General features: G+C 47.3%; 1 protein-coding gene and 1 long non-coding RNA gene across 4 annotated transcripts in view; both read right to left on the bottom strand.

The window, feature by feature from the left end:
- KIAA1549L (KIAA1549 like) overlaps nucleotides 1-27,974 on the bottom strand; it is a 262,165-nt gene that overhangs the window by 10,929 nt on the left and 223,262 nt on the right. For all 3 annotated transcript variants that reach the window (XM_047693070.1, XM_047693071.1, XM_047693072.1), the window contains 2 exons: nucleotides 13,169-13,519; nucleotides 1,872-1,969 (listed from right to left, as the gene is read on the bottom strand). In XM_047693070.1, coding sequence (XP_047549026.1) covers nucleotides 1,872-1,969; nucleotides 13,169-13,519 — 449 coding nt within the window. The remainder of the gene's footprint in view (nucleotides 1-1,871; nucleotides 1,970-13,168; nucleotides 13,520-27,974) is intronic.
- On the bottom strand, nucleotides 21,576-23,408 carry LOC125079464 (uncharacterized). Its single transcript, XR_007121127.1, has 3 exons — nucleotides 23,322-23,408; nucleotides 22,864-22,944; nucleotides 21,576-21,613 (listed from the first exon to the last, which is right to left on the bottom strand). It is a non-coding gene; the product is annotated as an uncharacterized LOC125079464 (long non-coding RNA).

Below are 27,974 nucleotides of genomic sequence, written 5' to 3'. Positions count from 1 at the left end.
TTTGGTCCCACAGGCAAGCAGAGAATCCAGCCCATTAAAACACATCGTATTTCCACTTAGTGCTCAGAAAGCCAGCAAGAGGAGGGCTGCCTGGGCGCGACGGGGGCCAGCCTCTCCCCCTCTAATAAAGGGTGCTTTAGCCAGTATCTATCCTCCCCTTCACAGAGGGACTTCAAGCTCTCCTAAAATTAAAGTGGAAGGAGGCAAAGGCGGCCACAGCAGGTGGCAGGCTGCCAGCCCATATGGCCACCCTCTGAGCGGCAGAGGGTCTGTCACTGTTGGAACAGAACAGAGCCACAGCAAGGCAGCTGGGCAGAGAGGCCAAGTCTGGGTCCTAGCTTCCTCCCCATGCTGAGCCTCAGTTTCCCTGTTTGTAAAACAAAGGGGGGTGGATGACCCCCCCCCTTCCAAGGCTCCTTCCTGCTCTAATCCTCTGAGCCTAAATGGAAAGCAGTGACCTGCTGGTATCCGGCAAGACGGCAGACAGTGTGGAAGGGCGTGGGAAGAGATGGAGGGTTGAGAGAAGAAATAAGAAAGGGACACTGGCCCTTAGCAAATGGGCCACAAATGACTGCTGTGAAGCTTGTCCCATTAGAGCTCTCAGCAGTAATAAAAGCCCCCACCACTGCCCAGGGAGAGTGAAACACAGAGGCCGGCATGAGCTGACTCAGCTTCAGAGTGGGTGCTGGGGGCTCGGTAGTGTGGGGTCTCCTTTCCTTTCTCGCTGCCTCCCCTCTTTCTCCTGGCTGCTCCCCCACTGCCCTGGATTCCCACATACTCTCCCAGGTATCTGCTACAAGTTTAGAAAACCCTTCCCAGGAAAATCCCCCGGTTCTTCTCCATACACTCAGCCCCCTTGGAGGAATCTCTGAGTCTGCCATCAGTTAGACCCTTGCCCTCATTTTACAGAGAAGGAAACAGGGGGGCTGGCGAGTTGAGGCCACCCGCCTAGGGTTACACGGAGGGTTAGGCTGGAACCTGGTCTGCTGCTTCCACGCCACCCCAGGCTCACTGCGGTCAGGAGCTGGTGTCTACACACAGCTTGGTGTTCGAAACCCTGGAAAATTAGGGCAGGGTCTTTTCCGGGGGGAAATAATTTTTCTTCACTATTTCCACAAAGGTCAGACCTGTGAACCCCAGATAGGGTGTGGCTAGCATGTCAGGGGGAGGCTGGGGAAGGAGGGCCAGGGCACTGGCCTGTCCCTACCCCGGGGCCCAGCTGTTTCTTTAATCCTGGACCCTTGTTTCTTAATCCTGGACCCTGATGCCTATTCCAGCATCCCTCAGTGCTCACTGGGTTTTTTCTTTCTTGCTTATCTTTATTTAAAACACAGGCTTGTCAGATCATTACAGAACAAAGACAATATCTTTATCATATCTGAGTTGTAGCTTTCTGAGTTTATCTCTTTATACATATCTGAGTTCCTGTGCTCTCAGCCTCGGGAGTCAAGAGTGAGGGTGGGTGCCTAGACGTGCCACTCGCTGGCCTCTTGGACACCACCCCTAAATGACAAAGGGGCTTCGGGGCACACACACGTGCCTGGAGCTGCCCAGACTGGAGGCGGCCATTGTAGTGGCCTGAGTTGGAATAATTTTCAGATGTTGCAGGTCAAGGAATGGGTTGGTTGACCCTGGGTTTCTTCAATTGTAGGTTCTACAGGACATTCCATTTCAAATGAAAAGAAAGTTGGTCAACCCTCTGTGTGCCCCCACTTCCTTCATAGTACTCGGGGTGTCCCAAGCACATAGTTATCTGTACAGGGGATGCACCCTGAATGGGGGCAGGCATGAAGGAAATCTGTCAGGTCAGAGTACCCAGGACCAAATCCTATCCAGACATTCCAGACAAGGCCAAGAAAGGAATGTGTTACCGCCTGAGAGAAGCAACAGCCACAGGGCCAGTCCGGGGAGGTACAGGCGGAGGGGGAGAGCCCATGACCATTTCAGGAAGCTGGGAAAACCTGTATGCCTGTGAAAGGGACAAGCAACAGAGGAAGATATGTTAAAACACAGTGTTGATCAACACACAGGTTTTTCTTACTGAAAAGGGAAGTATGGGGTACCTGGGTGGCGCAGTTGGTTAAGCGTCTGACTTTGGCGTGGGTCGTGATCTCGGGGTCCTGGGATCCAGCCCTGTGTCAGGTTCTGTGCTCAGTGGTGGGTCTGTTTATCCTTCTGCCCTCTGCCCCTCACCACCCACCCACCCCCGCTTGTGCTCTTTCTCTCAAAAAAATAAAGATCTTTAAAAAAAAAAAAAAAGGAAGAAAGAAAAAGAAAAAGGAAAGCAAGCTTCCAGATCAGATTTTTCTTCCTTCCTCCAACTCTGCCCTTAGCTCTTCCTTCAGTCCCCCAGCCTCCTCTTCTAGCTCATCTCTGACCATGCCACCCTATGCTTGAACCACTGTGGTCATAGAGTCCCTGAGCTGATTTTAGAGTAAACCAAGTGCTTTCCTGCCTCTGGCTTTTATACATGCTGCTGTTTCTCCTTGGGATGCTGTCTCCCAGGTCTTCCCGGGGTTCCTTCCTCCATCTCGTTCAGCCAGCCCCATGCTCCCCCAAAGGTCCAGTTACTCCGTCTCCATACTCTGCTTTATTTTTTGTCATAGCAATTGTCATTCTCTGGCATATCATTGCTTATTTCTGTGTTGTCTGCCACCAGGTAGAGTGTAATGAAGGCGGGGCTTTATTGTCATCTCTATCCTGATGCTTGCCACGGGGCCTGGTATATCACCCATGATCAATAAATAGTAGATGAATAAATGAATGAATCATTGATTGCATTTTACTTTCTTATTCATGGAAAGCAGGTTTAGTGGGTGAAAGCCATGGGTTTACAGCCAGTAAGGGTGGAAGTCCTGGTTTGTGGACAAATAAGACTTTATGTCCCTAAGCAAGTTAGGAGGGGCCTCACTGTCCTCTTCTAAAATGGGGACAAGGATGCCTTGCTCCAAGGGGGGGGCGGTGGCTAGGAAGATCAGGCAAGTCAGTGTAAGTATTTCACAATCTATAAAGCACTATTCAAAGATGAAAGGATTGGAACTGTCACAAAAGTGAAGACTTTAATCAACACGTGAGGGGATAAAAGGAAAACAGGCAGAGATAGACAGGATCAGAGAGCCAAGCCACAGCCTCCTTTAGCAAGAGAAAATCTGGAAATGCTGTCTGGGAAGACAAAGCTTAACTTGTGCTTCTCATTCATCTTTTTCTTTAGGATCATGCCTGCTAGATCTCTTGAGGAACAGGATGACAAGACTTTAAGCCTGAAGGCATCAGGACAAAAAGCAGCAGCAGAGGGAATCCATAAATAGGGTTCTTTGAACTGAATGAGGTCTTCTCCCCCCGCGGCATTTTAGCAGACGACATACTTGTAAGGGCCGACCCATGAGCTAACAACTAGATCCTAGATGAAACGTACCTCTTAATACACAGCGGGAATTGCAAGATGTAAGAGAAACCTCAAGGACCCTATGCACCACCCATTCCCTTCCCTCCCCGCAACCCTGCACACACCTCAGCAAACTAAAACCAAACCATGAGCTGAAACCAGAGACAGAAGTAGAAGTATGCAAATGTGAAAGGTGGGTTGCCTGGAAGACAAGTGCCATGTTGGTAAATGATTAAGGGCTCAGGCCTTCTGACAGGCAAGGGGGCGAGGTGGCAAGTGGAACAGACATAGAACCAATGTGCGAGGGGCTGACATGGATCCCTTCCACGAAGGCAGGCTGGTAGTGCTCCCAGGCTCAGGCAGGAGCGATTTCAAGTTTTCTTCAGAGGCAAGCTCCCTAACCCAGGCTCTCAGGAATGGCACAGATTAAGATGAGCAGAAAGGAGCTCATAATCAAAGACCAGAAAACATAGGTGAAAGTCAGGAGAAAAACAAACAAACAACAGATTTAGATCTTTAAGTACTTAAGAGTTTGCGATTTCTAAGTTTAAAACAGAAAACAGAAAGGTAAAAAAAAATGTTTATAAAAAGTAAATGACCAGACAGAGATATTCTCAGGGATGATCGGGAAATTTGAAAAAGAACGAATAGGACTTTCAGAGGTGAAATGTACTTACTGAAAGAAAACACTCAACGTTGGGAAATGAAGAAATTGAGGTGCCGCAGATGAAGGGAAAATTAATAAACTAGAAAATGGAATTGAAGGAGTTACCAAAAATGAAGCACAAAGAGATAAGACAGAAAATGTAAAAGAGCAGTAAAAAAATACGGAGGACAGAGTAAGAAGGTCTAACATGCAGCTAATCAAAGTCCCAGAGAAGAAGAGAGGCAATATTTTAAAAAGCAATGACTAAGAATTTTCCAGAATGGATAAAATCAATGAATTACTAAATTCAGGAAGTGCAATGTATCCCAAGCAGGATAAATGAAACACACACCTGGACACATTGTACCGAAACAGTAGACTGCTGAAGCAAAGAGAACATCTTAAAAGCAGACAGAGGGAAAAGGCATATCATCTACAGAGGGATGACATTTAAACTGACACTGGACTTCTCAACATCACCCAGAAGACCATGGAATGCAAAGTGCTCAAAGAAAATAACTGTCAGCCTAGGAGTGTACCAGCAATGCTCACTTTCCAGAACAAGAAAGAAAGAAAACATTTGCCCAGATCTAGGGGTACCGGCTGAGTCAACTTGGAAAGCTCCATTACTGTGCTGCATTTCCATTTTCTTTTCTTCTTCTTTTTTTTTTAATATTTTATTTATTTGACAGAGAAAGATCACAAGTATGCAGAGAGGCAGGCAGAGAGAGAGAGAGAGAGAGAGAGAGAGGAGGAAGCAGGCTCCCCGCCAAGCAGAGAGCCCAACGCGGGACTCGATCCCCAGACCCCGAGATCACGACCTGAACCGAAGGCAGAGGCTCAACCAACTGAGCCACCCAGGTGCCCCCATTTCCATTTTCTGAGCATTAATCAATGATGTATGCTAAGGTCGTATTCAGGGAGTCAAACTCTGAAGCTCGACGAGATCCTAAGCTCCTTGGGTGTCAGCAACCATGGTACCCAGACCTTATGAAGCAAAATGTTTTGCACCTAATCATGCTTAATCAGTATTTGCTCAATGAATGTTGTGAACTGGAGTCAGGAGACCCAAATTCTCATCTTGATTCAGCTGTTCACTTTCTGTACATGTTAGTTGGTCTCTGCCCCTCATTTTTTGTCATTTTCCTTGTGAAATAAGGCCTTGGAGTAGCTATTGGCTTCCAAGCAAATTTTTCTATAGTCATGAAATCATTACAACATAACCTGAACACATCCCCAGGTTAGGGCAGAGCTTCTGTGGTTGAAGTTGGTGAGGGGGTGCTGGTGAATTTGACCCTTCACTGACCAGCATGATGACAACTTGGGACCTCCCTGAACTCTAGGGTTTTGTAGAGAGTTTGAAACTCATTATCTTGTACTTCCTTATTATCATAAACCCTCAAGTAAGGACATGCCTTTCCCAAAATAGAGAAAGGGGTTTGGAGCCCCTCTTCTCTCTTCTAGCCTCTCTCACGATGCTTGGTAGAGGAGACAGACGACCTATTTTTATCCCTGATTCCTGGAAGGCTTATTCTATGCTCAACAGTTTTTTCAGCCAAGAAAAAGCCTTTCTATGCCTGTATCTGTATCAGGATTAAATATCCTGAACTCTTGATAAGTACCAAGGGAATTCCTTTCTTTGGAAGATTTTTCCAGATACAGGAGATCAGACCGATGCCTTTGGGCTGTATCCTCAGGGCCCTGTGGTAGCCACAGGGGTCATATAAAAAATAGAGCCTGTGTCCTGTGCTTGGGGGCTGAGAGAATGACCTCCCTTATGTCTTCCTCCCTCCCTCTGTGCAGGTTCCCCAGACTTCTGAGCCCTCACGTTCTGGTTTCCCTTGTCATGTAGTTGGAAATCCGGCTTCCTGCTCACAGCGTCATGATTGGGATTTCACTGGAAGCTATTGCTCAAAACTGTTGTCTGGTTCCAAGTTCCCTGTTCCATGACAGTGGCCATGAGATGTCCAGCCTGGTACCCAAGGACACCGTCTTTTGGGATCCCTGCCCTTTGCCTAGGAAGGAGATCAGAGACTCAGAACTGAAGGCAGTTTTGTAAATAGGTCTGAGGTCTCTGAGGTAGAAGGAGCCTGGATGTGACTAGACTGGGCCACTCTTCAGGCTTCTTAGAAGTTTGGTTATAAGAGTAGAAGGGAAAAAGGTAACTACGTAGTTTGCTCAAAGTTTCAGTTGCAATGTTTTTGGGAGGTGGTGGCAGTGGGTCAAGGCCGTCCTCTCTAGTAACCTTAGTTACTAGTTATAGTGCTCAAGGGGAGCACTATAGGGATACAGGTCAAAGAGGGCAGCCTGCAGCTGGAGGGACAGGGCAGAAGGTCTCAGGCTTTGCCTGGTGCAGGAAGGAGGACTGACAGGCCACAGTCGACCCATCCTCGTTGGAGGCTTTTATCCAGTACCAGCAAGCCAGTCCCCAGTCAAAGTGGATGCACCAGTCTCTCCATACCTGCGAACAGGGCTAGGTTGTGTTGCCCAGTGCCCCCTCCAGTGCCTTGTGCTGACACTGACGATACTGCTCCAGGCAAAACAGGCATCTACATGGGGCTGCACAGAGCTTTACGTCCTGATGTAGGAACTAAAATCTTCCAGAAGGACAGTTCATACTTAGTTGAAAACAGAGGACTTGGTAATTGAAGACTAACCCCATGGTGAAAACCCAGGGCTTATCTTGGTCTGTCAGTTTACCATGAGCTACTGCTAGGGTCCTATCTAAGGTTTCCAAGGCCTTGGGACTCATAAAAGGTTCAAGCTGGAAAGAGAGCAGGAGACATTGAGACCATACCCTTTGCTTTAACCAAGGGGGATACTAAAGCTGAGAGGTCAACAGACTTGTCCAAAATCCCATAGCCAGTTAAGGCCGCTGCCTTGCAACTCTGAGCTAAGGGTGGTGTGGTGCAGAGGGCTCCGGTTTGAAATCAGACAAAGCCAGGGTTGAATCCTGGCTTGAACCTTAGCAGCTGCTTGACCGTGAGCAACTCATCTGTCTGTGCCTACCTTCTTCACCAGCTCATGGTGGCTATGAGACCCCCAGGCCAAAGGCTGTTTGAAAGACTCATTTTGTATGTTAATGTGACATCTGGCACACAGTGGGTCCTCCACAAGGAAAACCACTTCCTTCTGAGACGGGGTAATCCTTTGATACAGTAGCTGTAGTAAGCAACACTTTCTTCTCCCCACAATTCCTGGAATCCAGGGCCCTCCTCCTACCCCAAGCAGCAAGGGCACCCGGCCTTCCTGCCCCAGGGAAGGAATGCCATAGCCACAGCCATTGAAGATGGCCCAGAAGCCAGTTCTCATTGGCGTTTCAATAGCGAAACTACTGAATTGAGGCTTTTGAATATCAAAAACCTAAGCCCCAAAGCACCCAAGGCCTAAAGTTGATTTTGAAAGAAGAGATTTGGAAGGAGAGGCACCTTTAGACTATTTTGCCTCTAGATGAGGTAAACACCCTGGGGTTAGGAAGGGGGGAGAGTTGGAGGGAAACCAGAGGGCTTAGATGCTGATGGGTCTGGAGAAGGGGCTCTAGGTCCTGTCTCGAGGGGGTAGGGTGTGAGGGAGTGGGGGGGTGCTAATATGAGGAAGATGCTAGACAGGGGAGAAGGATAGGGTGTGTGTGTGTGTGTGTGTGTGTGTGTGTGTGTGTGTTTGTGTGTATGGCAGGAAGTGGGGAGGGGTCTGGACAGAGCTTGCAAACAGAAGGCCCGGATCCAGCTGTGCCTCTCCTGGACTAACACCTGGAGACTAGATAGAAACAAGGACTCCTCAGGGACACCAGCCAGAGTAGTCAGAGGAAGACAAACTGAAACCAGATTCTGATGTCTTCTTCCCACCCCTTCACCAGGCTTTGTGTCATGTAAGACCCCACAATAGCTCAACTCAGGGGTAGGGAGGGAGCCCTTGAACTGAAATAGAGCTTTGGCACATGGAGAAGAGAAAACTAAAGAAAAGTATATGTCCTGCTCCTCCTGAGTTTTGTGGGCCAAGTTTTCTCCAGACTTCATGTCCTGCGCCTCCCTTTCTCCCTTCCCATGCAGCCCTCCTGGATAAACTGTGGTTTTTATTCACTTGAGTGATTTTTCTAAGCTTCGAGGGTGTGCCTTTGCTGGATGTTGGATACTGGCTGGCTTTCGAGGGGCCTTCCTCAGGGTGATTCAGAGGCAAATATCCCCATGCCGGGGCCAGAGGACAGTGTGACCTGCTTTCAAGGACTTCCGAGAGTTGGACAGTGAACCACCAACCAACAGTGCGGGGGACAGATCCTCTCCTGGTGTTCCAACTGTTTCCCAGCCACCAATGACTTTGGAAGCAACCAGAAGTGGAGGGAGCCCAGTAAAAACTGACACTGAATTTTCCACCCCACTTGGCCAGATGCGAACTCAGAACGGATTCAAATCGGATTCTGAGAAACATAAGAAACGTAATTATCTCTGAAGTCAAGTATTGTGGCGAAGGCAGACTCCTACCTGACAGGTCTGTGTATCTCATCAACAGAGGTTTTGTTTTGATTTTGAGGGGAGAACAAGAAAAAAAAAAAAAGATGTGAAATTCTCAATTTCATCCTAATAGAGATGTCTCCTACCAGTGGCAGTGATAGGAATGGGCGAAATCTTCTCGGGGTCAGCTTCCTTATGAGGAGATCACACTCTGACGTTCTGGGGATCTGAGTCTCCCCAAAGTCTGGAGGACACCCCAAGGCCCACTGGGCCAAAGGGTGGAAAGTATGTGGGCTCTGAAGTCAAACAGCTCTGGGCTCCTACCCCATGTCTAGCCTCAACAGCTGTGTGACCTTGGGCATGTTTTTTCAGTTATCTGAGCCTCAGTTTCCTCGCTGAGCACAAGCGGATAACAATATTGACCTCACAGGATGCTAGTTAGATTCGAAGAAATAATGTCTACACAATACTTAGCTTCGTGTCAGCACATGATGGGAACTCAGTAGATGGCCGCAGCTGACATTGTTGTAATTATTACTGTTAGTTGCCCCTGGCAAGGCTGTACTGGGGAGGTGGTTTTAACGCTCCTGCCTTGCTCTGAATCCCCTTCTTTGACACCAACAGGAAGGACGAAGGATGTCTTCATTTCACTTGACACGTCAGGGGCTGCCGGCAAAACTGATTGGTCGTTAGGTGTCGAGTCCATCCCTTCACAGACTCTAGGGTTGAAATGGATCAAAAGTTCCCCAAACTGCAACCCCGAGGTCCCAGTCTGGCAGCAGTAACCTTTTCCGTGATAGAAATGCCATCAGGCTGGCCTAGCTCATTTAAAACTACCAGCTTCATGGGGCACCTGAGTGGCTCAGTGGGTTAAAGCCTCTACCTTCGGCTCAGGTTATGATCTCAGGGTCCTGGGATGGAGCCCCACATAGGGCTCTCTGCTCAGTGGGGAGCCTGCTTCCTCCTTTCTCTCTCTCTCTGCCTGCCTCTCAGGCAGATAATAATAATAATAAAATTATTATTTTAAAAATAATTTTAAAAATAATAAAATTATTATTTTAAAAATAATTTTTTAAAAAGATTTTATTTATTTATTTGACAGAGAGAGAGAGATCACAAGCAGGCAGGCAGTGGGGCGGGAAGCAGGCTCCCCGCTGAGCAGAGAGCCCGATTCGGGGCTCGAACCCAGGACCCTGGGATCATGACCTGAGCTGAAGGCAGAGGCTTAATTTCTGAGCCATCCAGGTGCCCCTAAATAAATAATCTTTAAAAAAAAAATAAAACTACTAGCTTCCAATGATCCTCCAACGGAGCTCCAAGTGCTTCCTTTTGGAAGCTGAAAAGTAATCATAGTTATCCTTCTAAATTGCCCCCTTTCCTATGGATTCCCACATTATCGTAGCACAAGGGGGCTCGGCAAGAACTCGGGCTAAGAATCATTATTTCTACTGTGTATCGTTAGCTATTTTTTTCCTTTTATGAAAATAGGGACCCCATGTGTTAGCAAAAAAGAGGAAGCCTTCCTCACAAGAGAAGTGCCTTTGATACTGTTCTGGTTTGATGGCCCATCTCTCTGCTGTGTTATTTCTCAGTTCTCTCCCAGTTTTCTCTCTCTCTCTCTCTCTGTGGACTTATTTTTCAAGCCTAGAATGGTGATGTTGTTGCCCTTCTCGGCACCACAGCCAACCCCGAATTATGACAAACAGAATGATCTAGGCTTCCCTATGTCCCACAGTGAAATTTTCAGATGGTTTTGTTAAATTGAGGCCCCGTGGATGTGGATCCCATCATCGGCTGGAAGACCCTTCCTGGTGGTTTAGATTTTTTCGCTCTGAAATCAGATCTCTCTATGGATCCCCAGAGTCTGGCCTCCAGCCAGAGGGGTCTAGTTCTTCTTGAGAATTATCTTCCAACAGAAGTGAAGCTTCTTTGGGACCCCTAGTTGGGGCACTGGAGCCACCCCATAAAGGAATTTAACAGAGCAGGAGGAGGAAATGATAGAGTCTCAAATCGGTCAGGGGAAGGGATGAAACTAGAGGAATTCCCTGAAAAGGGCAGAATATTTTTACAATGATGACTACCATTGATCAAGCAATTTGAGGTACTGGGCATCACTGGAAGCCCTCTGATTAATACCAGCAAACAAGTAGCAGGTGCTAAACTTTTTCCATCACTTCATCCTCACCGAGGCCGTCTTATCACCACCGTTTCATGGACGAGGAATCCAAGACTCAGAGCTGCAGCCCCTGGCTACCGTCATTCAGCCACTGTGTGCCCTTCTACTCCAGGCTGAGGTCAAGTCCAGGGATGGGGTCAATGTACGGAGGTCAAGAAGGATGAGCCCACGAAACTGAAGTCAGTATGAATCAATACAGACAGATACAGATGACCCTTCCCAGGGATTAGACATTTAACAGCTGTGTATAAATGTGGTAAGATTCAGGTGTTTTCTAAATCTCAGTGAGAAAAACCCTTCTTCCCCCATTAGGGTTGGTACTGATTTAATGGACAATTAGAAAACTATAATTGTGCAAACTGTAGCATGATGGCCAAAGGAAAGTCTTTTAAAGGCGATGGACCTGTAAAGCTTGGTGAGAATTTTTGTCTTTCTGAGAAAAGGATGTCTGGACTCCGGCTAATGGGAGCATGGCCTGTGTTGGCCTCACAGTTGCTGACACTCTTCTGGAAGGTCGTGCTTCTGGATATCCAGCAAACTTCCCTAATCTGGCAGACTCAGATTCCTGAGAGCTGGGCATGGTCCCCAAGTCTTCTATTTTAGATTAAAAACTATTTTAAGAATTTTGCATTGTATTCTACCCATATCTCAGAAAATGGGATGTAAAAAAGATGGCTGGTGTTTACCCTTTGTCCTTCATTGTCAGTACTCTCCAGGTTTGCATACCACAGATGGAGAAGAGAGCTCCAATAATAATTAGCTCTTCCTCTGAAGAGCTGTCCTCAGCTTGGCTTTCACCAAATGAAAGACCACACTGAGCCGCAAACGTAAGTATTCTGGCCCATGTGGTCAGCCAGCTTCTCACTGCAGGTTGCTAAATTAGAATCCTTAATAAAACGTTTTTGGGAGCCTAATCAGAGTGAGTCAACTTCCCAGGAGCTGATCCCTGTGAAGTGAATAGACAAGATAGAAATTCTGCACCTGCCGAACTAAGGACAAACGCTTGCGGATGGTGGTCCCCCACACACAGCCACCCTAACCCTCAAGGTTCCATTCGAAATAAACCTGTCTCTCCTGATAAAGCTTAGACACTGGGAAAGGTTAAGGCTAGACACTGACATTCCAAGGGGAGGAATGAGAAGCAGGGTCAAGGGGAGACATCTCAGTGACTTGGAGGAGAGGGGGAAGTCTGGAGCAAAGGAGAATAACAAGGAAATTCACAACAGTGTGCAGGCTACTTATTTACATAGCATAGCAATGATTTATTAAGTGCCTGTGTGGTGTGGACCGTGGAGGGTAGGGGCATGAAATTATCACAAGGGTCCACAAGCCCATGGATGTCCCAAATAGTCTATAGCAGATGAAAGAAATAAGACGGACGAGGAGGCAAGGTAACATCACACGAGGGAGAAGAGCATGCTTGTTAAGAACACGGGTCCTGGTGCAGACCGCCTGAGTCTGGGTCCCAGCGGTGCCCCCTCCTGGCTGTGGGACCTGAACATGTGTGTAATCCTCAGTTCCCTCATCTGTAAAATAGGGAAAAACTAATACCGGCCTCAGTGGTCCATACGTAGTAAGGATGAAATAAATGAGCTAGCATGATCAAGAGCATATGTGTACACATGATCAAACGTAATAACAGTAAAACAGTAACTGTTGGCTTTTGTTTTGTCATCACACATCACAACGACTACTTATAAATCTCTGTTAATGAGTAACCCTCGGGAATAGGGCAGAGACTCTTACAAGGATGAAACCTACATATGTACAGTGCATTGTTTATTACGGTCCACAGTTTATCTGTCTTTTTAAAAAAGTATCTGTAGATGCTCTGGTAATGAGTGAAATGCACGCTAACTAAAATTCTGGTTTAAATCATGGAAGCTGTCAGTCACTGGGCACTTTCTCCGACCCTGAAGTGCACTTACCAGCGAACGAAATAGGCGTGACTGACACTGCTGTAGCATTTACTGTGTGCCTGGCATTCTTCTAAGAGCCTCAGATAGATCGACTCGCTTAATCTGTACAACAACCCTAGGAAGCAGGTTATTTTTCTTGCTGATTTTACCTGCAGAGAATTTAAGTGATGTCTCCAAGGCTAGAGAGTAGTGGAGCAGGGACTCCGAGTCAAACCTCCTGTCGCCTGAGCCTCTGTGCTGAACCACCAGGCCCGTGGCCCCCTAATGTGTCCCGACATTGAAAATGGGTCCCCACACTGGGAAATGCAGGAAACCACCAGTGCATGAAGAGTGAGGTTAAGCCTTCACAGGAGGGATTGTCAAAAAGGAAATTCATTCTGCAGTGTATTACGGTTTGATGTAAGGGCTTCCTGTGTGTGTGCACCCACAGGCTTAGTCTTGGATCGTGGGTGGAGGATGGGAAGAGAGCCAAGAAACGTTTGTCTCCAAATCCCCAGGTGGTTTTCCCCTAGACATCCCAGGCCAGAGACCCCTGCGGGAACACATTGGACAGAGCTGAACCCCTGGGGTAGGGGGAAGGGACGTCTGACTTACCGGCCGCGGCAGACTGTACTGGTACATTTCTGGGCGATAGGTGGGCACCCACTGCACCCCTGCCCTGGGCCGCGTCATGGTCCCTGGAGCGCTGGTCACCACCTCCGAGTAGGGAAGATGCTGCGCTGAACCGTAGGCTTCCTGGTGCCGGCTCTGGCCTGCGTGGCCCGCAGATGCCAGGCTGAAGGCTTCTTCCAGCAGCATGTGCATCTGCTGCCGGACCTCGTCGATGGAGGGCTGGGAGCTGAGTGTGGACGTCTCTGAGTGGCCCTTCACCTGCCTTGACCTGCCGTAGCCGCGGGGCTCATTCACCCTGTCAATGTTGGTTTCCTCTATGATCTCAGGCTCCGTCTGGGGGATCAAACACACGCCCATTGATTTGTTAATGAACTTTCCTTCCCCTTAATGCTGTCTGCACTTTAAAATGTTCAGCTGGGACGGGTGCTGTTAGGGACAGTGCTCATTGTTAGCACCTCCTCGCTGCCCCAGCCAGGAATCTAGCCCACAGGGGTGGTCAGCTAGCATTGGGCTCGGAAGGCCACTGGCCAGCTCTCCGTGTGCGTTTCACTTTTCTGGAGCTCCAGCGGGGCAGCAGGCTTTGCTAACTGGCGTAAGGAGGATGAGAAATGGCTTTTTTTTTTTTTTTTTTTAAAGATTTTATTTATTTGTCAGAGAGAGAGGAGAGCGAGCGAGCACAGGCAGACAGAATGGCAGGCAGAGGGAGAAGCAGGCTCCCCGCCAAACAAGGAGCCCGATGTGGGACTCGATCCCAGGACGCTGGGATCATGACCTGAGCCGAAGGCAGCTGCTCAACCAACTGAGCCACCCAGGCGTCCCGAGAAATGGCTTTTCAATGACGGCATTAATGGTATTCCCTAAAACCACTTTAAGCGAATACCATTTACATTTATTTATGTTTAGAGACATTCTTCACCCTTGTGCCTTTTAGGTAAAAGAATCTAGAGCGTCTAGTGGTCTACACCCCAATGGTTGAGGGTCTGGACTCTAGATTCACTCCCTAAATGGTCCTGTGTCCAGCCATTTAGGGAATCGCTGGCTGCCTGACACCAGTTTTATTGGAGAGAGCAACAAAATCCTGCCTTTAGATCCTTGATCTCTTGGTAGACAACACTACATCAGAAGCTCTGGAGCAAGGCCCAGCAACCTGTGCTCTAGCCAGCCCTCCAGGAGACTCTCCTGACTGTTCAGGAGGCCAACGGTTCTAGAATGTTCTCCTGCCTTCCTCCAGCGAACCTTTCATTTGGGGGGCAGCTGCAGTCCCTGAGTGGACAGAGGCTGGGGCATCCCCAGCTTCCAGGGCAGGCTGCACGGACCGTCCCATGCTCGCCTGCTAATGAATGCTTATTTAAGGAGTCCGCCTGTGTCTGGGTCTCTGGGTCTGAGACTTGCTTCTGTGATATAGCCTGAGAGCGAGGCTGTGGGAGGATAGTTCACATTCACACACGCATGTCCATGGCTACTACTGTCTGCTAGAAGAGCTCGAGGGTTCCGTGAGAATAAATCAGCACAGATCAGTTTACCAGCCTGTTCTCCGTCCATGCATAGTGACACACTGCCACTTCAGCAAAATTAGTCAATACGGTTAGGTAAGAGTGGAAAAAAAAATTCTAAAAATTCATTAACCTTTGGTGTACTTATCCCACTCCCAAGCCTATTGGGGTGTGCATGTGAACTCCTGAACACACACACACACACACACACACACACACATCCATTAAAAAGATTTAGATATCTAGATCCTAGTTCTGGGTGCTTATTACTATTTTATAGAGAATGAATATTCTCCCACCTGGGTGCCAGAATTTAACAGTTAGGTGACCTTGGGGCAATGTCTTAACTGAGGCTCTCCCATAAAGTATAAAGCATAAAGATGTACTTTATTTACAAATCATTTGTTTTGGAAAACAATTCCAGGGAATAGGAGTCAGGGCCTAGAATGAGTAAACTGGGGGAAGGAAAAAAAAGCCAGTCAAGGGCAGGCATTAAATTAGTGATTGTCATGGGCAGTTCAGACTTAACCTCTCTGGGGATCCTCCAAGGAACCAGGCAGAACACGCTTTAGGACCGTATGACAAAATTTTGTCCGCCAGCTCTCATCCCCCACTAGTCAAGAGTTGGCTCCAGCAGCTGTCCTTGAACTCTGAGATCTCTGCAGGCGTAGGGAGCAACAGGCTCCCATGGGTGTCCCACGGAACAGAGACAGAGTAGCCTCAGGGCAGAAGTAAAAGCTAAGGGACCACTAGGGCCATCAGGTTGCTGCTGCAGAGGCCAGATCTAAAGGGTGTTTTTTTTTTTTTTTTAATTCATTTGACAGACAGAGATCACAAGTGGGCAGAGAAGCAGGCAGAGAGAGAGAGGAGGAAACAGGCTCCCCGCTGAGCAGAGAGCCCGATGCGGGGTTCAATCCCAGGACCCTGAGATCATGACCTGAGCCGAAGGCAGCGGCTCAACCCGCTGAGCCACCCAGGCGCCCCCTAAAGGGTGTTTTGAGAAGATACAAGACAGGGCATAAAAGATGTTCGAACCAGGAAAGTTACTTCGCTTTCTGTCACTTGAGTTCCTCATCTGTGAAGTGAGGATAGTAGTAGCATCTGCCTCCAGGGGTCTCACGAGGATTAAATACGATGATACATACAGAGATTAGAACAGTAGCATACGGAGCAACACAACGGCCGCCGTTGTCACCATAAGTGTTCTTATTATTACTTTTATATATTCAACTGCACCTGTTTCTCATGGAATTACTATGCATCAGTCTCTTGGATACATGAGATAGAGCACAACGAGAAAATGTCACCAGGGAACTCGTTCATAAAGGGAAGTCTCTTGCTCCTTAAAATCGGTACACAGAGGGTCAGAAATTTGTTATTTTTCCTATTTTGAAAACGTAAAGGCACTTTCCATTAGTATTAAATTAATGTAAGTGCATTAGAGAAGAAATAGAAAATGCAGAAAACACCAAGAAGGCAAAAGACATTTCCTGTAATCTATCTTATCACCCAGAGTTAAGGCTTGGCTGTAGTTCAAGATCAAAAGATGAGGTGCTGGGGCGCCTGGGTGGCTCAGTGGGTTAAGCCGCTGCCTTCGGCTCAGGTCATGATCTCAGGGTCCTGGGATCGAGCCCCGCATCGGGCTCTCTGCTCGGCAGGGAGCCTGCTTCCTCCTCTCTCTCTGACTGCCTCTCTGCCTGCTTGTGATCTCTCTCTGTCAAATAAATAAATAAAATCTTTAAAAAAAAAAAAAAGATGAGGTGCTTAGGGTGCCTGGGTGGCTCAGTGGGTTAAGCCTCTGCTTTTGGCTCAGGTCATGATCTCAGGGTCCTGAGATAGAGCCCTGCATGGGGCTCTCTGCTCAGCGGGAAGCCTGCTTCCCGCCCCCGCCCCCCACCCCCCGCCTCCTTATGATCTCTTTCTGTCAACTAAATAAATAAAATCTTAAAAAAAAAAAAAAGATGAGGTTCTCTGTAAACCTTCAGATCTAGATTTATCAACAAACATCTACAATAAGAATTGAGAATACTATTTTTATAGGAACACAAGCAAAAATGGATTATGGAGTAGAAAGCAGAATTACTTTTGCCCTAATAAACTCAGAAACGTTTCTTACCTGGGTGCATGCCCCCAGGGACTCTTATCAAATGGGGATCTTTAGGGAAAGGCCCAGAAATGTACTCCCTGATGGTTTGCTGACACCTTCTAGGCTGGTGAATGCAACTTCTGAAACAAATTGCCTTCATGATGCAGAGAACATTCTAGAGAGAATTTCAGACCCTGAAAGGACTTTAGGAGACCAGTGAATCCAAGCCCCATTTCCAGATGGGGTGGTCAAGGCCAGAGTGGTTGAAGTAACTTCTCCAAAGTCACCCAGGGTGGCTGTGGCAGAGTCTGGCTCTCTCAGCTCCCAACCCTCCCACATCCTGTGGCACCACGTTGCCTGTTATATTTCCCTATCAGTGCTGTTTGCCGCCCATACACTGCCCTTCCTCCCTACATCCCCATCTCCCTAATAAATAATGCATGCTTAAGGCCAACCTGCTCCCAGGTGGAAGATTAATGGCACTGGGGGGAGCTATGATTTTTCCCACCCCTGAGCTGTCCTATGCATTTCCAGTCATATTGGTGGATCTATTATGTGAATTTATAGTTGTGCTTTAAGCAGGGCAAAAATATACTTCTTGGCAACAACTCCTTGCTCTGCCACTCTCCCAGGAGCCCAGGCGGCTGGGGTGGGGGGTGGGGGGCTGTGCCAGTTTGGGGGTTCTCTAAGTTTGGTGGGAAAGATATTGCCTTCGATGAGGAGGTGGAGACACTTTCTCCAGGCTCCCACTGCACCCACCCCATAATACCCCAACAGAAGTCGACCTCTGCTTCCCACCCCAGGGCTTCCATTTCGTATGGAAGGGGGCTTCCCTTTAGCTGGAGGGACCAGAGTTATACCCCAAGTGACCTCATAGGTTTGCTCTAGCCTCCTTCTGTTTTCCTACTGTTCTCACTTGGTTTTTCAGTCTCCGGACATCTACCAATGGAAACAAGATGAACTGTCATTGTACCCTGGGCTTCCCCCTCCTCGCACTTGTATGTGCTTATTTAATATCCATCTTGCCCAAATCTGGATGCTCCCTAAACCCATTTCACCTCTGTCTCTTATAAACTTAGCATACATATTCAAAAAGCTTTGTGATATTAAACCAGTAAGAAATTCTGTCCAGTTGTCCATGGGGTAGAACCTGAGGTTAAGCTAAAGGACCCACATTTCCTGACATGTTTACTCCACTGCTGATGAGCTGTAGGACTACAGGCAAGTCACGTCAACTCCCTAATCCTCAGGCTCCTCAGCTGTCAGATGTGGGAGCTGAACTTTGATCTGGGAAGGACCTTCCGGTTCTCACATTTACTGTTTCTTGGACTCTGTCTGCCCCAGGAAGAGTCCTGGATTTTCCACATGTGTTGCCTCACCCATCCCTGAGGACCATCTGGCTGTACCCACTTTCCAGATAAGGCATATCACCTCTATGCTACTGTAACTTGCTTAACTTGCCCCAAGCCCTCTCTCTAATTTGCAAGTTTCTGAAAATACATTTTGCTTTTATTTGTCAAAAAGGGGGAGACAGGAGCAAAGACAAATCTCCCAGTGTGGGCTGATGGTTGACTTGGGTAAATGTTGGGGGCTGTGTCTGGGACAGAGACTTTATTTTTAAACCTCTTTAACTTGAAGTTTACCGTGCTTACTTCTCCAATCTCCCAAAGCACGGGGGAACTGTTTTTTGTTTTTGTTTTTGTTTTTGTTTTTTTTTTAAAGCTATTTTCCAAGTTAATCAAGATAGACTTCAATAAAAATTCTAACAAATTAATCAGGGAATGTCCATTCATGGTAGGAAATTAGAAAACATGGATAAGCAAAAAGACGACAATTAAAATCCCTCTAATCCTCCTTCCAGAAATAACTACTGTTAACATTTTGGCCTTTGTGCCCGTATCCTTCCAGATGTTTTCTATGCATATGAAATAGGAGGAAGATTATCGGGGCTGGAGCCTTGCCATCACTTCCCCACTCCTCATCAATCCCCGCCCCCACACTCCCATCCTGGGCCAAAATGAAGAATGCAGGCTTGGCCCTGCAGTTTCTCCCCTCCCCTCTTTCAAGAACAGCCCCAAGCAGGCCACCCAGATTCTCCAGCTATTGTGATGGAAAATAGGAAGTAGGGGAGAACAAGCAGGCAGAAGGGGTGTGGGCTGCAGAATTTTTAATTGGGATTCCGGAGAGAGGTGCAGAAGCACCTATGACAAAGGAACGGGAGAGGAATTTAGAGAATTTTGTGAGTATTACAGTGCATAATATAATCGCCTTCATGTATATGACAAATACGAGTAAAGGAATAGGTGTACTTAAAAATTACTTTTGTTGTACAGACACTCAAACTGAGCCATCTGGGTCATGCTTTTATAAACAGAACACACAAACATACATACATATATATGTATGCATATATATAAGTATCTAAGTTTTTTTTATAAAATGGGATTGTATGTAATATTTTCAAGCACTTTTCATATACAATATTGTGAAATGTCTCTGCCAGTAAATATATGTATTATAGGGAATAACTTTAAATGATTTCATAGCATTCTGCTATATGGAGTTTTCGGGCTATATGTAAGAGGATTGTAGGTGGGGTCCTAATATCTTGCTATAGAAACAAAGCTGACATAAATGTACTTGCGACTGACACTCTGCACATAACCATGGATTCAGCCCTAGGTTAGATCCCTACAAGTGGAATTATGGGGTCAAAGGATATGCACATATGGAAGATCTTGGACTCTTCACTATATATCTTCACTCAGCAGCAAAGGCCACTGGTATTTAGAAGAAATTAAGGCCATTTCTTCTCCACGCCTGAACACGCGACCCCTCCCCCACTCGGGGTGTGAGCTCTGGTACTCACTGGAAAGAGTGAAAATCTGTGACCCTTTCAGTGTCGTTTTCAAAAGAGCACACCAGGACGGCTCACTCAGGGGCTAAGTATCCATGTGACTTCAGCTTCTCTGAAATACTACAGGACAAACTTGAAGGGAATGACAGCCCTACTGATCCCCACATACCTTCTTTCTAGAAAATATTCCAACACAGAACATGGCTTAGACACAGCTTAGTCCTACTGCCCGGTCCCGGAGCATATTCTAGCCCTAAGGCGTCACCAAAACTAAAAACTAGTTTTCTGGGGTGCCTGGGTGGCTCAGTCAGTTAAGTGTCTGCTTTGGGCTAAGGTCATGATATCAGGGTCCTGGAAATGAGCCCTGCATTGAATGGCATTGCATTGGGCCCCCTGCTCAGCCGGGAGCCTGCTTTTCCCTCTCCCTATGCCTCCCCACCCCCCTCATGCTCTCTCTCTCAAATAAATAAGTAAAATCTTAAACAAAACAAAACAAAAACGAACTGCAAAACTAAAAACTACTTTTCTATCAGACACCTAATGAAAGGACAAGCCATGGACCAGGAGAAAATACTAGGATTTGTAACCGGAATATATATGGAATTCCTGCATGTAAAGAACAGAAAGACAACTCAGTTTAAAAATTGGGCAACGCAAACAATGAATCATGGAACACAACATCAAAAACTAATGATGTATTATATAGTGACTAACATAATAAAAAATAAAGGTAAAAAAATGGGCAAATGGCTGGAATTGACATTATCAATACAAGAAGATACATAACGTGTCTCATAAACACACGAAGGAGTGCTCAACGGTGGTGGGTAATTAAGGAAATTATATCATTTCACATTTTAGCGTGGGATGGCTAAAATTAAGAAGGTTACTAACAGCAAGTGTTGGTGAGGTTAAGGAGTGAAATCAGAACAATTTGAGCCTCCCACCAATGGCGTAAGGAGGCTCAAATTAGTGGGAGGCTCAAATAGCCCACATACCTCCTAGACCTGTTTGTCGTTTCTTAGAAAGTTGAACATACACCTTATGACCCAGAGATTCCACTCCTACAGATTTATCCAAGATAAATGAAAACATAGTGTCCTGGCTCATTCCAGTTGCCAGAACAAAATGCCACAGACCAGGTAGCTTATAAACAACAGAAATGTCCTTCTCACAGTTCTGGAGGCTGGAAGTGGGAGGACACCAGCATGGCCGGGTAAGGGTCCTCTTCCGGGTTGTAGACCTCAGATGGAGGAAGGGGTCGGGGAGCTCTCTGGGCTCTCTCATCTGAGGGCACTAATCCCATTCTCAAGGGCTCCGCACTCATGACGTTTTTACTTCCCAAGGGCCCTACCTCCTAATACCAACACATCAGAGGTTAGGATTTGAGCATATAAATTTTGGGGGATGTAAATCTTAAAAAAAAAAAGGTGTAGGGGGGTTCCTGGGTGGCTCAGTTGGTTAAGTGTCTGCCTTTAGCTCAGGTCATGATCCCAGGGTCCTGGGATAGAGCCCAGAGTGGGGCTCTCTGTTTGGCGGGGAGCCTGCTTCTCCCTCTCCCTCTGCCCCTCCCCACCCAGTGCTCTCTTTTGCTCTCTTCTCTCTTTCAAAAAAATAGGTAAAAATCTTAAAAAAAAAATTGGGGTGACCATAGCACATATGTTCATAATCGATGAAAATATTTACAGTAGTGTTTTCTGGTAGCTTCAAACTAGAAACAACCCAAATGTCCAACAACAGGATGGCAGACAAAGAGTGATCTATTTATGCCACAGAATACAACAGAACAGTACCCAGTAATAAAAAAATAAATAAATGACAGATGCATGGAACAACATAGATGAATTCTTTTTTTTTTTTTTTTAAAGATTTATGTGACAGAGAGAAAGAGAGCAGAGGGAGAGGGGCAGAGTGAGTCTTAAGGAGACTCCACACCCAGCATGGAGCCTGACGTGGGGCTCAATGTTACGAACCTGAGATCATGACCTGAGCTGAAACCAAGAAGAGGACGTGTAACAGACTGCTACCCAGGCATCCCAGCATAGGTGAATTCTGAGCAAAAGAAGTCAGGCACAGAAGAGTACGTACCAAATAAGTAAGTAAAAATGCCATTTACATGATGTCCAAGAATAGGTAAAACTATGAAGGTAGATATCAGAAAAGTGGTTGCCAGTGGGGCCATAGTGCAGATGGAGTGACCTTCAGAAGGTGATAAAATTGTCCTAACATTTCGGTTGGACTGGTGGTTAAGAGAGCAATACAATGTTCATCTAGTTGTACACTAAACACCTATACATCTTATCATTTTTAATTTTGCCTTAATAAAACAAAACAAAATGGCTTGGGTAACATAGCTAGTTCTATGGGGATGGTCAGGGAAGGCCTCTCTGAAGAGGTGACATTTTGAAGAGCTGAAGGAGAAAGGGTTAGCCATGGGAAGATCACAGGAGAGCTTCGGGAAAAGTCAGGATAGGAAAGAGCTGATAGTATTTGAGAAAGAGAAAGATGGGCTGTTACAGGCTGAACTGTGAACCCCTCAACATCTAGCCTCTGGAACTGTGAGAAAATAAATTTCTGTTGTTTTAAGTCACCGGGTCTGTGGCACTTTGTAAGGGCAGCCTGAGCTGACTGACACCTGACCCGTGTGGCTGGAGCCCCAGCTGGCAGGAGGCAGGGCGGGGCGGGAAAGGCAGGCAGGAGCCTGATCACGTACAGTCTTGAAGGCCATGATGAGAAGAATGGAGTGTTTTCAAAGGGCAATGGGAAACTCTTGAAGAATTTTAAGCATGGGAGAAATGTGATTGGAATTTACAGAAGGCGAGCTAAAAGGCTCTTGACGTAATGAAGGTAAGGAGAGACAGCAGGGACTTGAGTTAGGGTGGTCATGGACAAAGAAGGTATAGATGAGCTTGAGAGATGTCTTGGAAGAGAGCTGACCAGACTTGGTGAAGAGATGAGATATGGGGATGAAACAAAGGAAGGAGTCGAAGTTGAGACCTTTACCAAGAAGGGGGCATCTTGCTACTTGGATCTCCTTGATGTTCTCTGAGCTCCCCAGGCATGTGTTGTCCTCTGGGCCCTTTCACCTCCTGTTCTTTCTGCCCAAATGTTCTTTCCCCAAGGCTAGCCAGGCTAGCTTCCTTATTTCTGGTCTCTGCTCAAAAGTCACCCCCGCCCCCTCCAAGAGCCTTCCCTGGAGACCACCTATGAAGAGCGCCTCCCGTTTTTCTCCATGTCTCACCTGGCTTTATGCTCCCTCTCAGCATTTCTGACGTTGTGCTGAACATCTGTGTGCTCAGGTATTTGTTACTTTTTCTTCCTACTGGAATATAAGCTCCCTGAGGGCAGGGGCTTTGTCGTGTGTCCTGCTGCTTCCCAGAATGGCAAACAGCAGGACTTGAACACATCCTAGTGGAATGAATAAATGGAAATGCATCTTAAAAGAGAGGCTGGAGGATTTCTGCTCAAAAGCCTTTACCAGGAAAAGACATTGCCAAGTGTCTAAAATGAATTCGATGTAGAAGCTGTTTTTAGGCAAAGAGGCTTGAGTGACTCACAGGCTCACAGCGACCCCCTGGCTGAATCCAGACAGGCCCAGAAGGCGACCCACCTCAAAATACCCATCGGCCCTAACTGACTAATGGGCTACTTACAACTAGGCACAGTTGCCAAAAATGGGAATATTTCATATGTCCATACCTCGCTATACTTCCCCATCTTCCCCCTTTAAAAATGGCCCCCACCCACTGCCTCTTGGCAGACAGCGTCTCTGCTGTCCTGTCCTCCGCTCCCTTGCGTGCTCCCTTGCTATGTGCTCCACATTCTATCTCCTTTGTTCTGTCTCAGCTGAATTCTTTCACAGCCCAAGCCACTGGCTTCTTCCCAATTGTCGCCCTGTATTTGGGGGCCCCCGCCTCCTGAGAGATGCCACATTTAGACACCACATTAGACAGCCTTATCTAGAATGGGAACTGAAGAGGAGGGATGAAGGGTTCTTGATGATGTGGAGAACACAGGCAAAAGAAAATTTTAATTTCCTTACAACTTACAACCCATTGACAAGACCTTGAGACAAGCAGAGTGCCCTTCTCTAGGAACTCAACTGCCTCGATATTATTACTTATGCTTAACATTATCCTGATGTCCAAGATCCTGTAAGTCTCCACATATAAACATTCCTTTGGAAACGTCCTTTATCGCTATGCCCCAAGATATATGTTGGCAATCATCCTCCAAGCATATGGCCCTCTGATAGACATCTGAAGGGTCTCATGACTAAAGTTCTATTAGACAGTAATAAATGACCTTTTCCTGATAACAGCTAGCCCCTCAAGGTCCTGGAAACCTTGCTTCCAAATTCCTTAGAGACTTACACTATCCCTAACCCCCTTCCAACTAGAAAGTATATAATCGGCCCCACCTCACAACCCTGATGCAGCTCTTTCTGCCCATGGGTCCTGTCTCTGTGCTTTAATAAAACCACCTTTTTGCACGAAAGATGTCTCAAGAAGTCCTTCTTGACTGTTCGCTCCGAACCCTAACATTTTCACATCATTGAGGCCATTTATTCCAGAATTTCTTGAGTAAGACAGCTGTCTTACAAGACCATACTTCCCAGGACACACATGTCCACAACTGCACTTTGCCTCACCCAGGCTCTCCACTTACAGAATTCAAGAATTTGCCCCCTGTTTTTCTTCACTGTCTCTCCAAGGCCCTGATTTTCAGCTCCGTGCTCACGGCTCCATTCAGCAAGGAGAACAGATTCTGAACAAATTCTGCAACTTCCCAGTAAGGGCCCAGAGACCAAGTGGAGGGTTCAGCAAGATCCATTTCTGGGCTATCTGGCCATGATGCCTTGATTTGGTTCTGTGTCCATTTTTCTCTCCATCAAATAGGGTCCTTTGGGAAACACAAAATTAGGGCTGCTTCTCTCCATCTGATGTCAGCTCTGGCCTGAACAGCCCCAGTGCAAGTGTTGCCTGTCACCAAGGAGGCAGAGACATGCTTACAAAGCCTCACTTTCCCTGGTCCCCGGGGAGAAACACTCTCAGGGCCCAAGTCGGGGCAGCCGCTTCCCTCTGAGCCTACCTCTCAAAAACTTCTCTGAAAACAAAAGGAGACTGGCACCCTTCAGAACAGGTAGGAGGGTTCAAATTCATGGTTTGGTGACTCCTTTTGGTGACTCATGCAATCAGCATGAGAACGGAATTTTTAAAAGTCTCAGCAAAATTGCACATTTCCCTGAAACTTCCCATCCCCCAAATCACATTCCGGGTTGGCTCTGCGTGTGCAACCAGCCCCTATCCTTAGGTGCGGTCCAAATCACCTCATTAACATAACAAAACACACATTAATATGCCGATCACTTAAATTCCAAGGGTTTTTGGAGCTCTGTGTCCTGAATAGTGGACAAAGACCAAATACACATTTCTTATTATAAATCACAAAATCACAACATGCGACAAAATTCCTAGCAGTCCTGAGATGTCCGAAGTGCTGGGATGGAAAAGAAACAAAAAACAGCGGCCCTCTCTCCCTCATGGAATCTGTTAGCATAGTTACAACAGCTGACGCTCACCAGGTGTTTTCTATGTGCTTTACCACATTATTAACTCACTTAATTCTTACAACAACCCTATCAGGCAGGTGCCCTTTGTATCCCCATTTTCTGGATGAGAAAACTAGAGCACGGAGAGGCGGAGTAGGCCAAATTCATGCTTCTAGTAAGTCGCTGAGCTAGAATCCGAGGGCAGCCAAGCTCCAGGACGACAAGCCTGACCATTCCACAGCATTGTTTGTTAACGCTGAGAACGAGGCGTGAGCCAGTCAATTAATTACAAATATCTTTTAAAAAGGATTCAACCTGAAAGTAAGCACATAAGGATGGCTTTTGCTCATGGGAAGTTGTTTCACTGGTAGCGTCTGAAGGGAGCCATCCCTTGCTTTTTCTCATCTTCTTAGCCAAGCAGGTGCTAGCAGTGGGCAGCCGAGGAGACAGAAGGTCAGTTTTGAGAGCTGACACCACTCCATAACAAAACAGGCTCTCCCCAGCGCCCACTCAGATCTGCTCTTTTCCTTTCGGGTCTTGGAAAAGCCAGCCAGACTCACAAAATCCCTCTTTCTCCCTCCATCTGGCCCTAAAACACAGCCTCTCACTGTAGCCAGGCCTTTCCAACCCCACAAGGAACAGCAGTCTCTAGCTCCTCACCTCATTCAACTCTCCCTCTACAGAGGGCCAACCAAAGATGAGAGGCGGAGACTGGAGGAACAAGTGACATGGAGGGTTATGCTGGTGTTGTTCCTTACAAGGTCCAGCCACCACTGTTCCCGGAGTAGTGGATACTGCAGTAGTCCCAGCACACATCCTCTCCTGGCCCAGCTCCCTCAGTGAGGTCTTACCCGGTGAAACCCATCAGTGTAAGGCTCCCCCACATCCCATTGCTACAGGGATGGATACATGGGTTGGGCACTTGACCTTCAGAGGCTCAGTGAGAGTAAGTCCTATATACTTTGTTTCATGGCTGGGAAGGAGAAATTCTCTCTTTCATTGGTCCATGTAGTAAGTACGCTCCTGCAGCCATTTCCTAGTAGAGCCAACCTGTGGATAAAGATGATGCCTAAGGACAGTGCCACACAATGTGGAGGGATGGAACTGGACCCCCAGTCTGACCACACCTGAATTTACTGTACCCAATACCTTCCCTTCATGATTTAAGTTCATCTGGTTCGGGATGGGTTTTCTGTTACATCAGCCCAAGCGTCCTCACAGATAACCACTGCTGAAACAGAACTTAAAACATAACACACATCTGTATGCTAGTCAAATCAATGAGTGTATGCGATTTGATAAGCCAGTCAAATCAAATGCGTATATGGCTCAGAGTTCTAAAGCCACCCTCCCCATCCGAGTCTCAGCTCAGGAATCCCGTCTGCTGGCTGACACACTTGTTTGCTCATTTGCTCAACAAATAGAGACACTGAATTTACTATGCGCCAATTCCTGTTTCGAGTGCTGAGACTTCCAGGATGAATAAAACATGATTCCTGTCCTTGAGGAGTCAAACAGGGAAAATAACATGTGTAAGTCTACAGGGGGGAACCCAGGAGAAAGGGCTTGAATGGTGGTGAGTCCCCCGTGCGACGGGAGCACCAAGGACAGGCGCCTCAATCAGCCCCACAGATACGGGGTCAAGGAAAAGATTCCGGGGGAGAAAATGTTGAGACTCAGTTCTGCAAGCGTTGCCTGGGTCACTGGTCTTCAACCAAGAGCGGGCTTGGCCCCAGGGTAATGTCTGGAAACCTGTTGTCACCACTTCGCAGGTGCTATGGTAGCTGGTGGGAGAGACCAGGCACGCTGTTAAGCATCGTACAACGCACGGGACGAAGAATTATCCAGATCCCAATCCAACAGTGCTAAGGCTAAGAAAGCGTGGCTGCATGAAGTAGGTGGGAAGGGATGTCTTGAGCAGAGGGGAGAACACAGAGATGGGAGTCAACATGACAGAGCTGGGAAGGGCCGGTGGGGCCAGAGCCACCGGCAGGGGAGGGAGCGACTAGCATGTGCTAGAAAGGCGCGCCTGGAGCCAGCCAGCGCAGATGCTTCCTGGGCCCAGGGCGGAGGGTTCAATCTTAACCTGAGGGCTGTGGGGAGTTCCCGAAGGATTTGACACCAGGGTGTGTGTTTTAGAACACCTCCTCTGACAGCTGTAGGGCAGCTTCCCAAGTGGTGAGTACTGGGGACCGGACCATCAGCAGCTACAGCACTGACAGGCACAGGCCTCCCATCCAAGTTCACTGCCCCAGCCTGCTGCACTGCTTCCGCCGTGTCTGCACCTGCCTCCTCTACGAGTGTGGAGAAGCACTCGAGTGACTCCATCTTTCTCCCCTCCAGCCTCAGCCAGAAAGTGCGATGGTGGCCTCACCTGTGAGGCTTACCTGCTAACGCCAGCAGAGGAGGTAGAAATCAGAGAAATTTGCCAAAAAAAAATCAGACAAAGTAAAACTTTGAAAGGCCCTTAGATGATCCCTGGGGTACAGCATACGTGCCTGTGTATACAACCTTACGGAGTAGTATGTGAAAAGCAATATACCGTCTCTATAGAACATACACAAAAACTCATTTCGGGGGCAACATTTAAATGCTTCCCTTAGTCTTTCAGGGCCCATGGTGCTGAATTCACATATTCTAAGTGGCTCCAGCACTGGTAAATGTTCACTAGAAGAAATGAAAGGGGTGGAAGTTCCCAAGGAATTCTCATTAGCCCGAGGGCCTCCGGCTCCTGCAGGGGCTTGGGGACACAGGTGGGCTAGGGAGCACACAGGGCCGGGAGGAACTAGCGTGGCGTGCAT

The sequence above is a fragment of the Lutra lutra genome, chromosome 10 (genome assembly GCF_902655055.1).
Source record: "Lutra lutra chromosome 10, mLutLut1.2, whole genome shotgun sequence".
NCBI lineage: Eukaryota > Metazoa > Chordata > Mammalia > Carnivora > Mustelidae > Lutra > Lutra lutra.
Note: the sequence above shows the minus strand (reverse complement) of the source record. Positions and strands in the feature narration are given on the sequence as shown.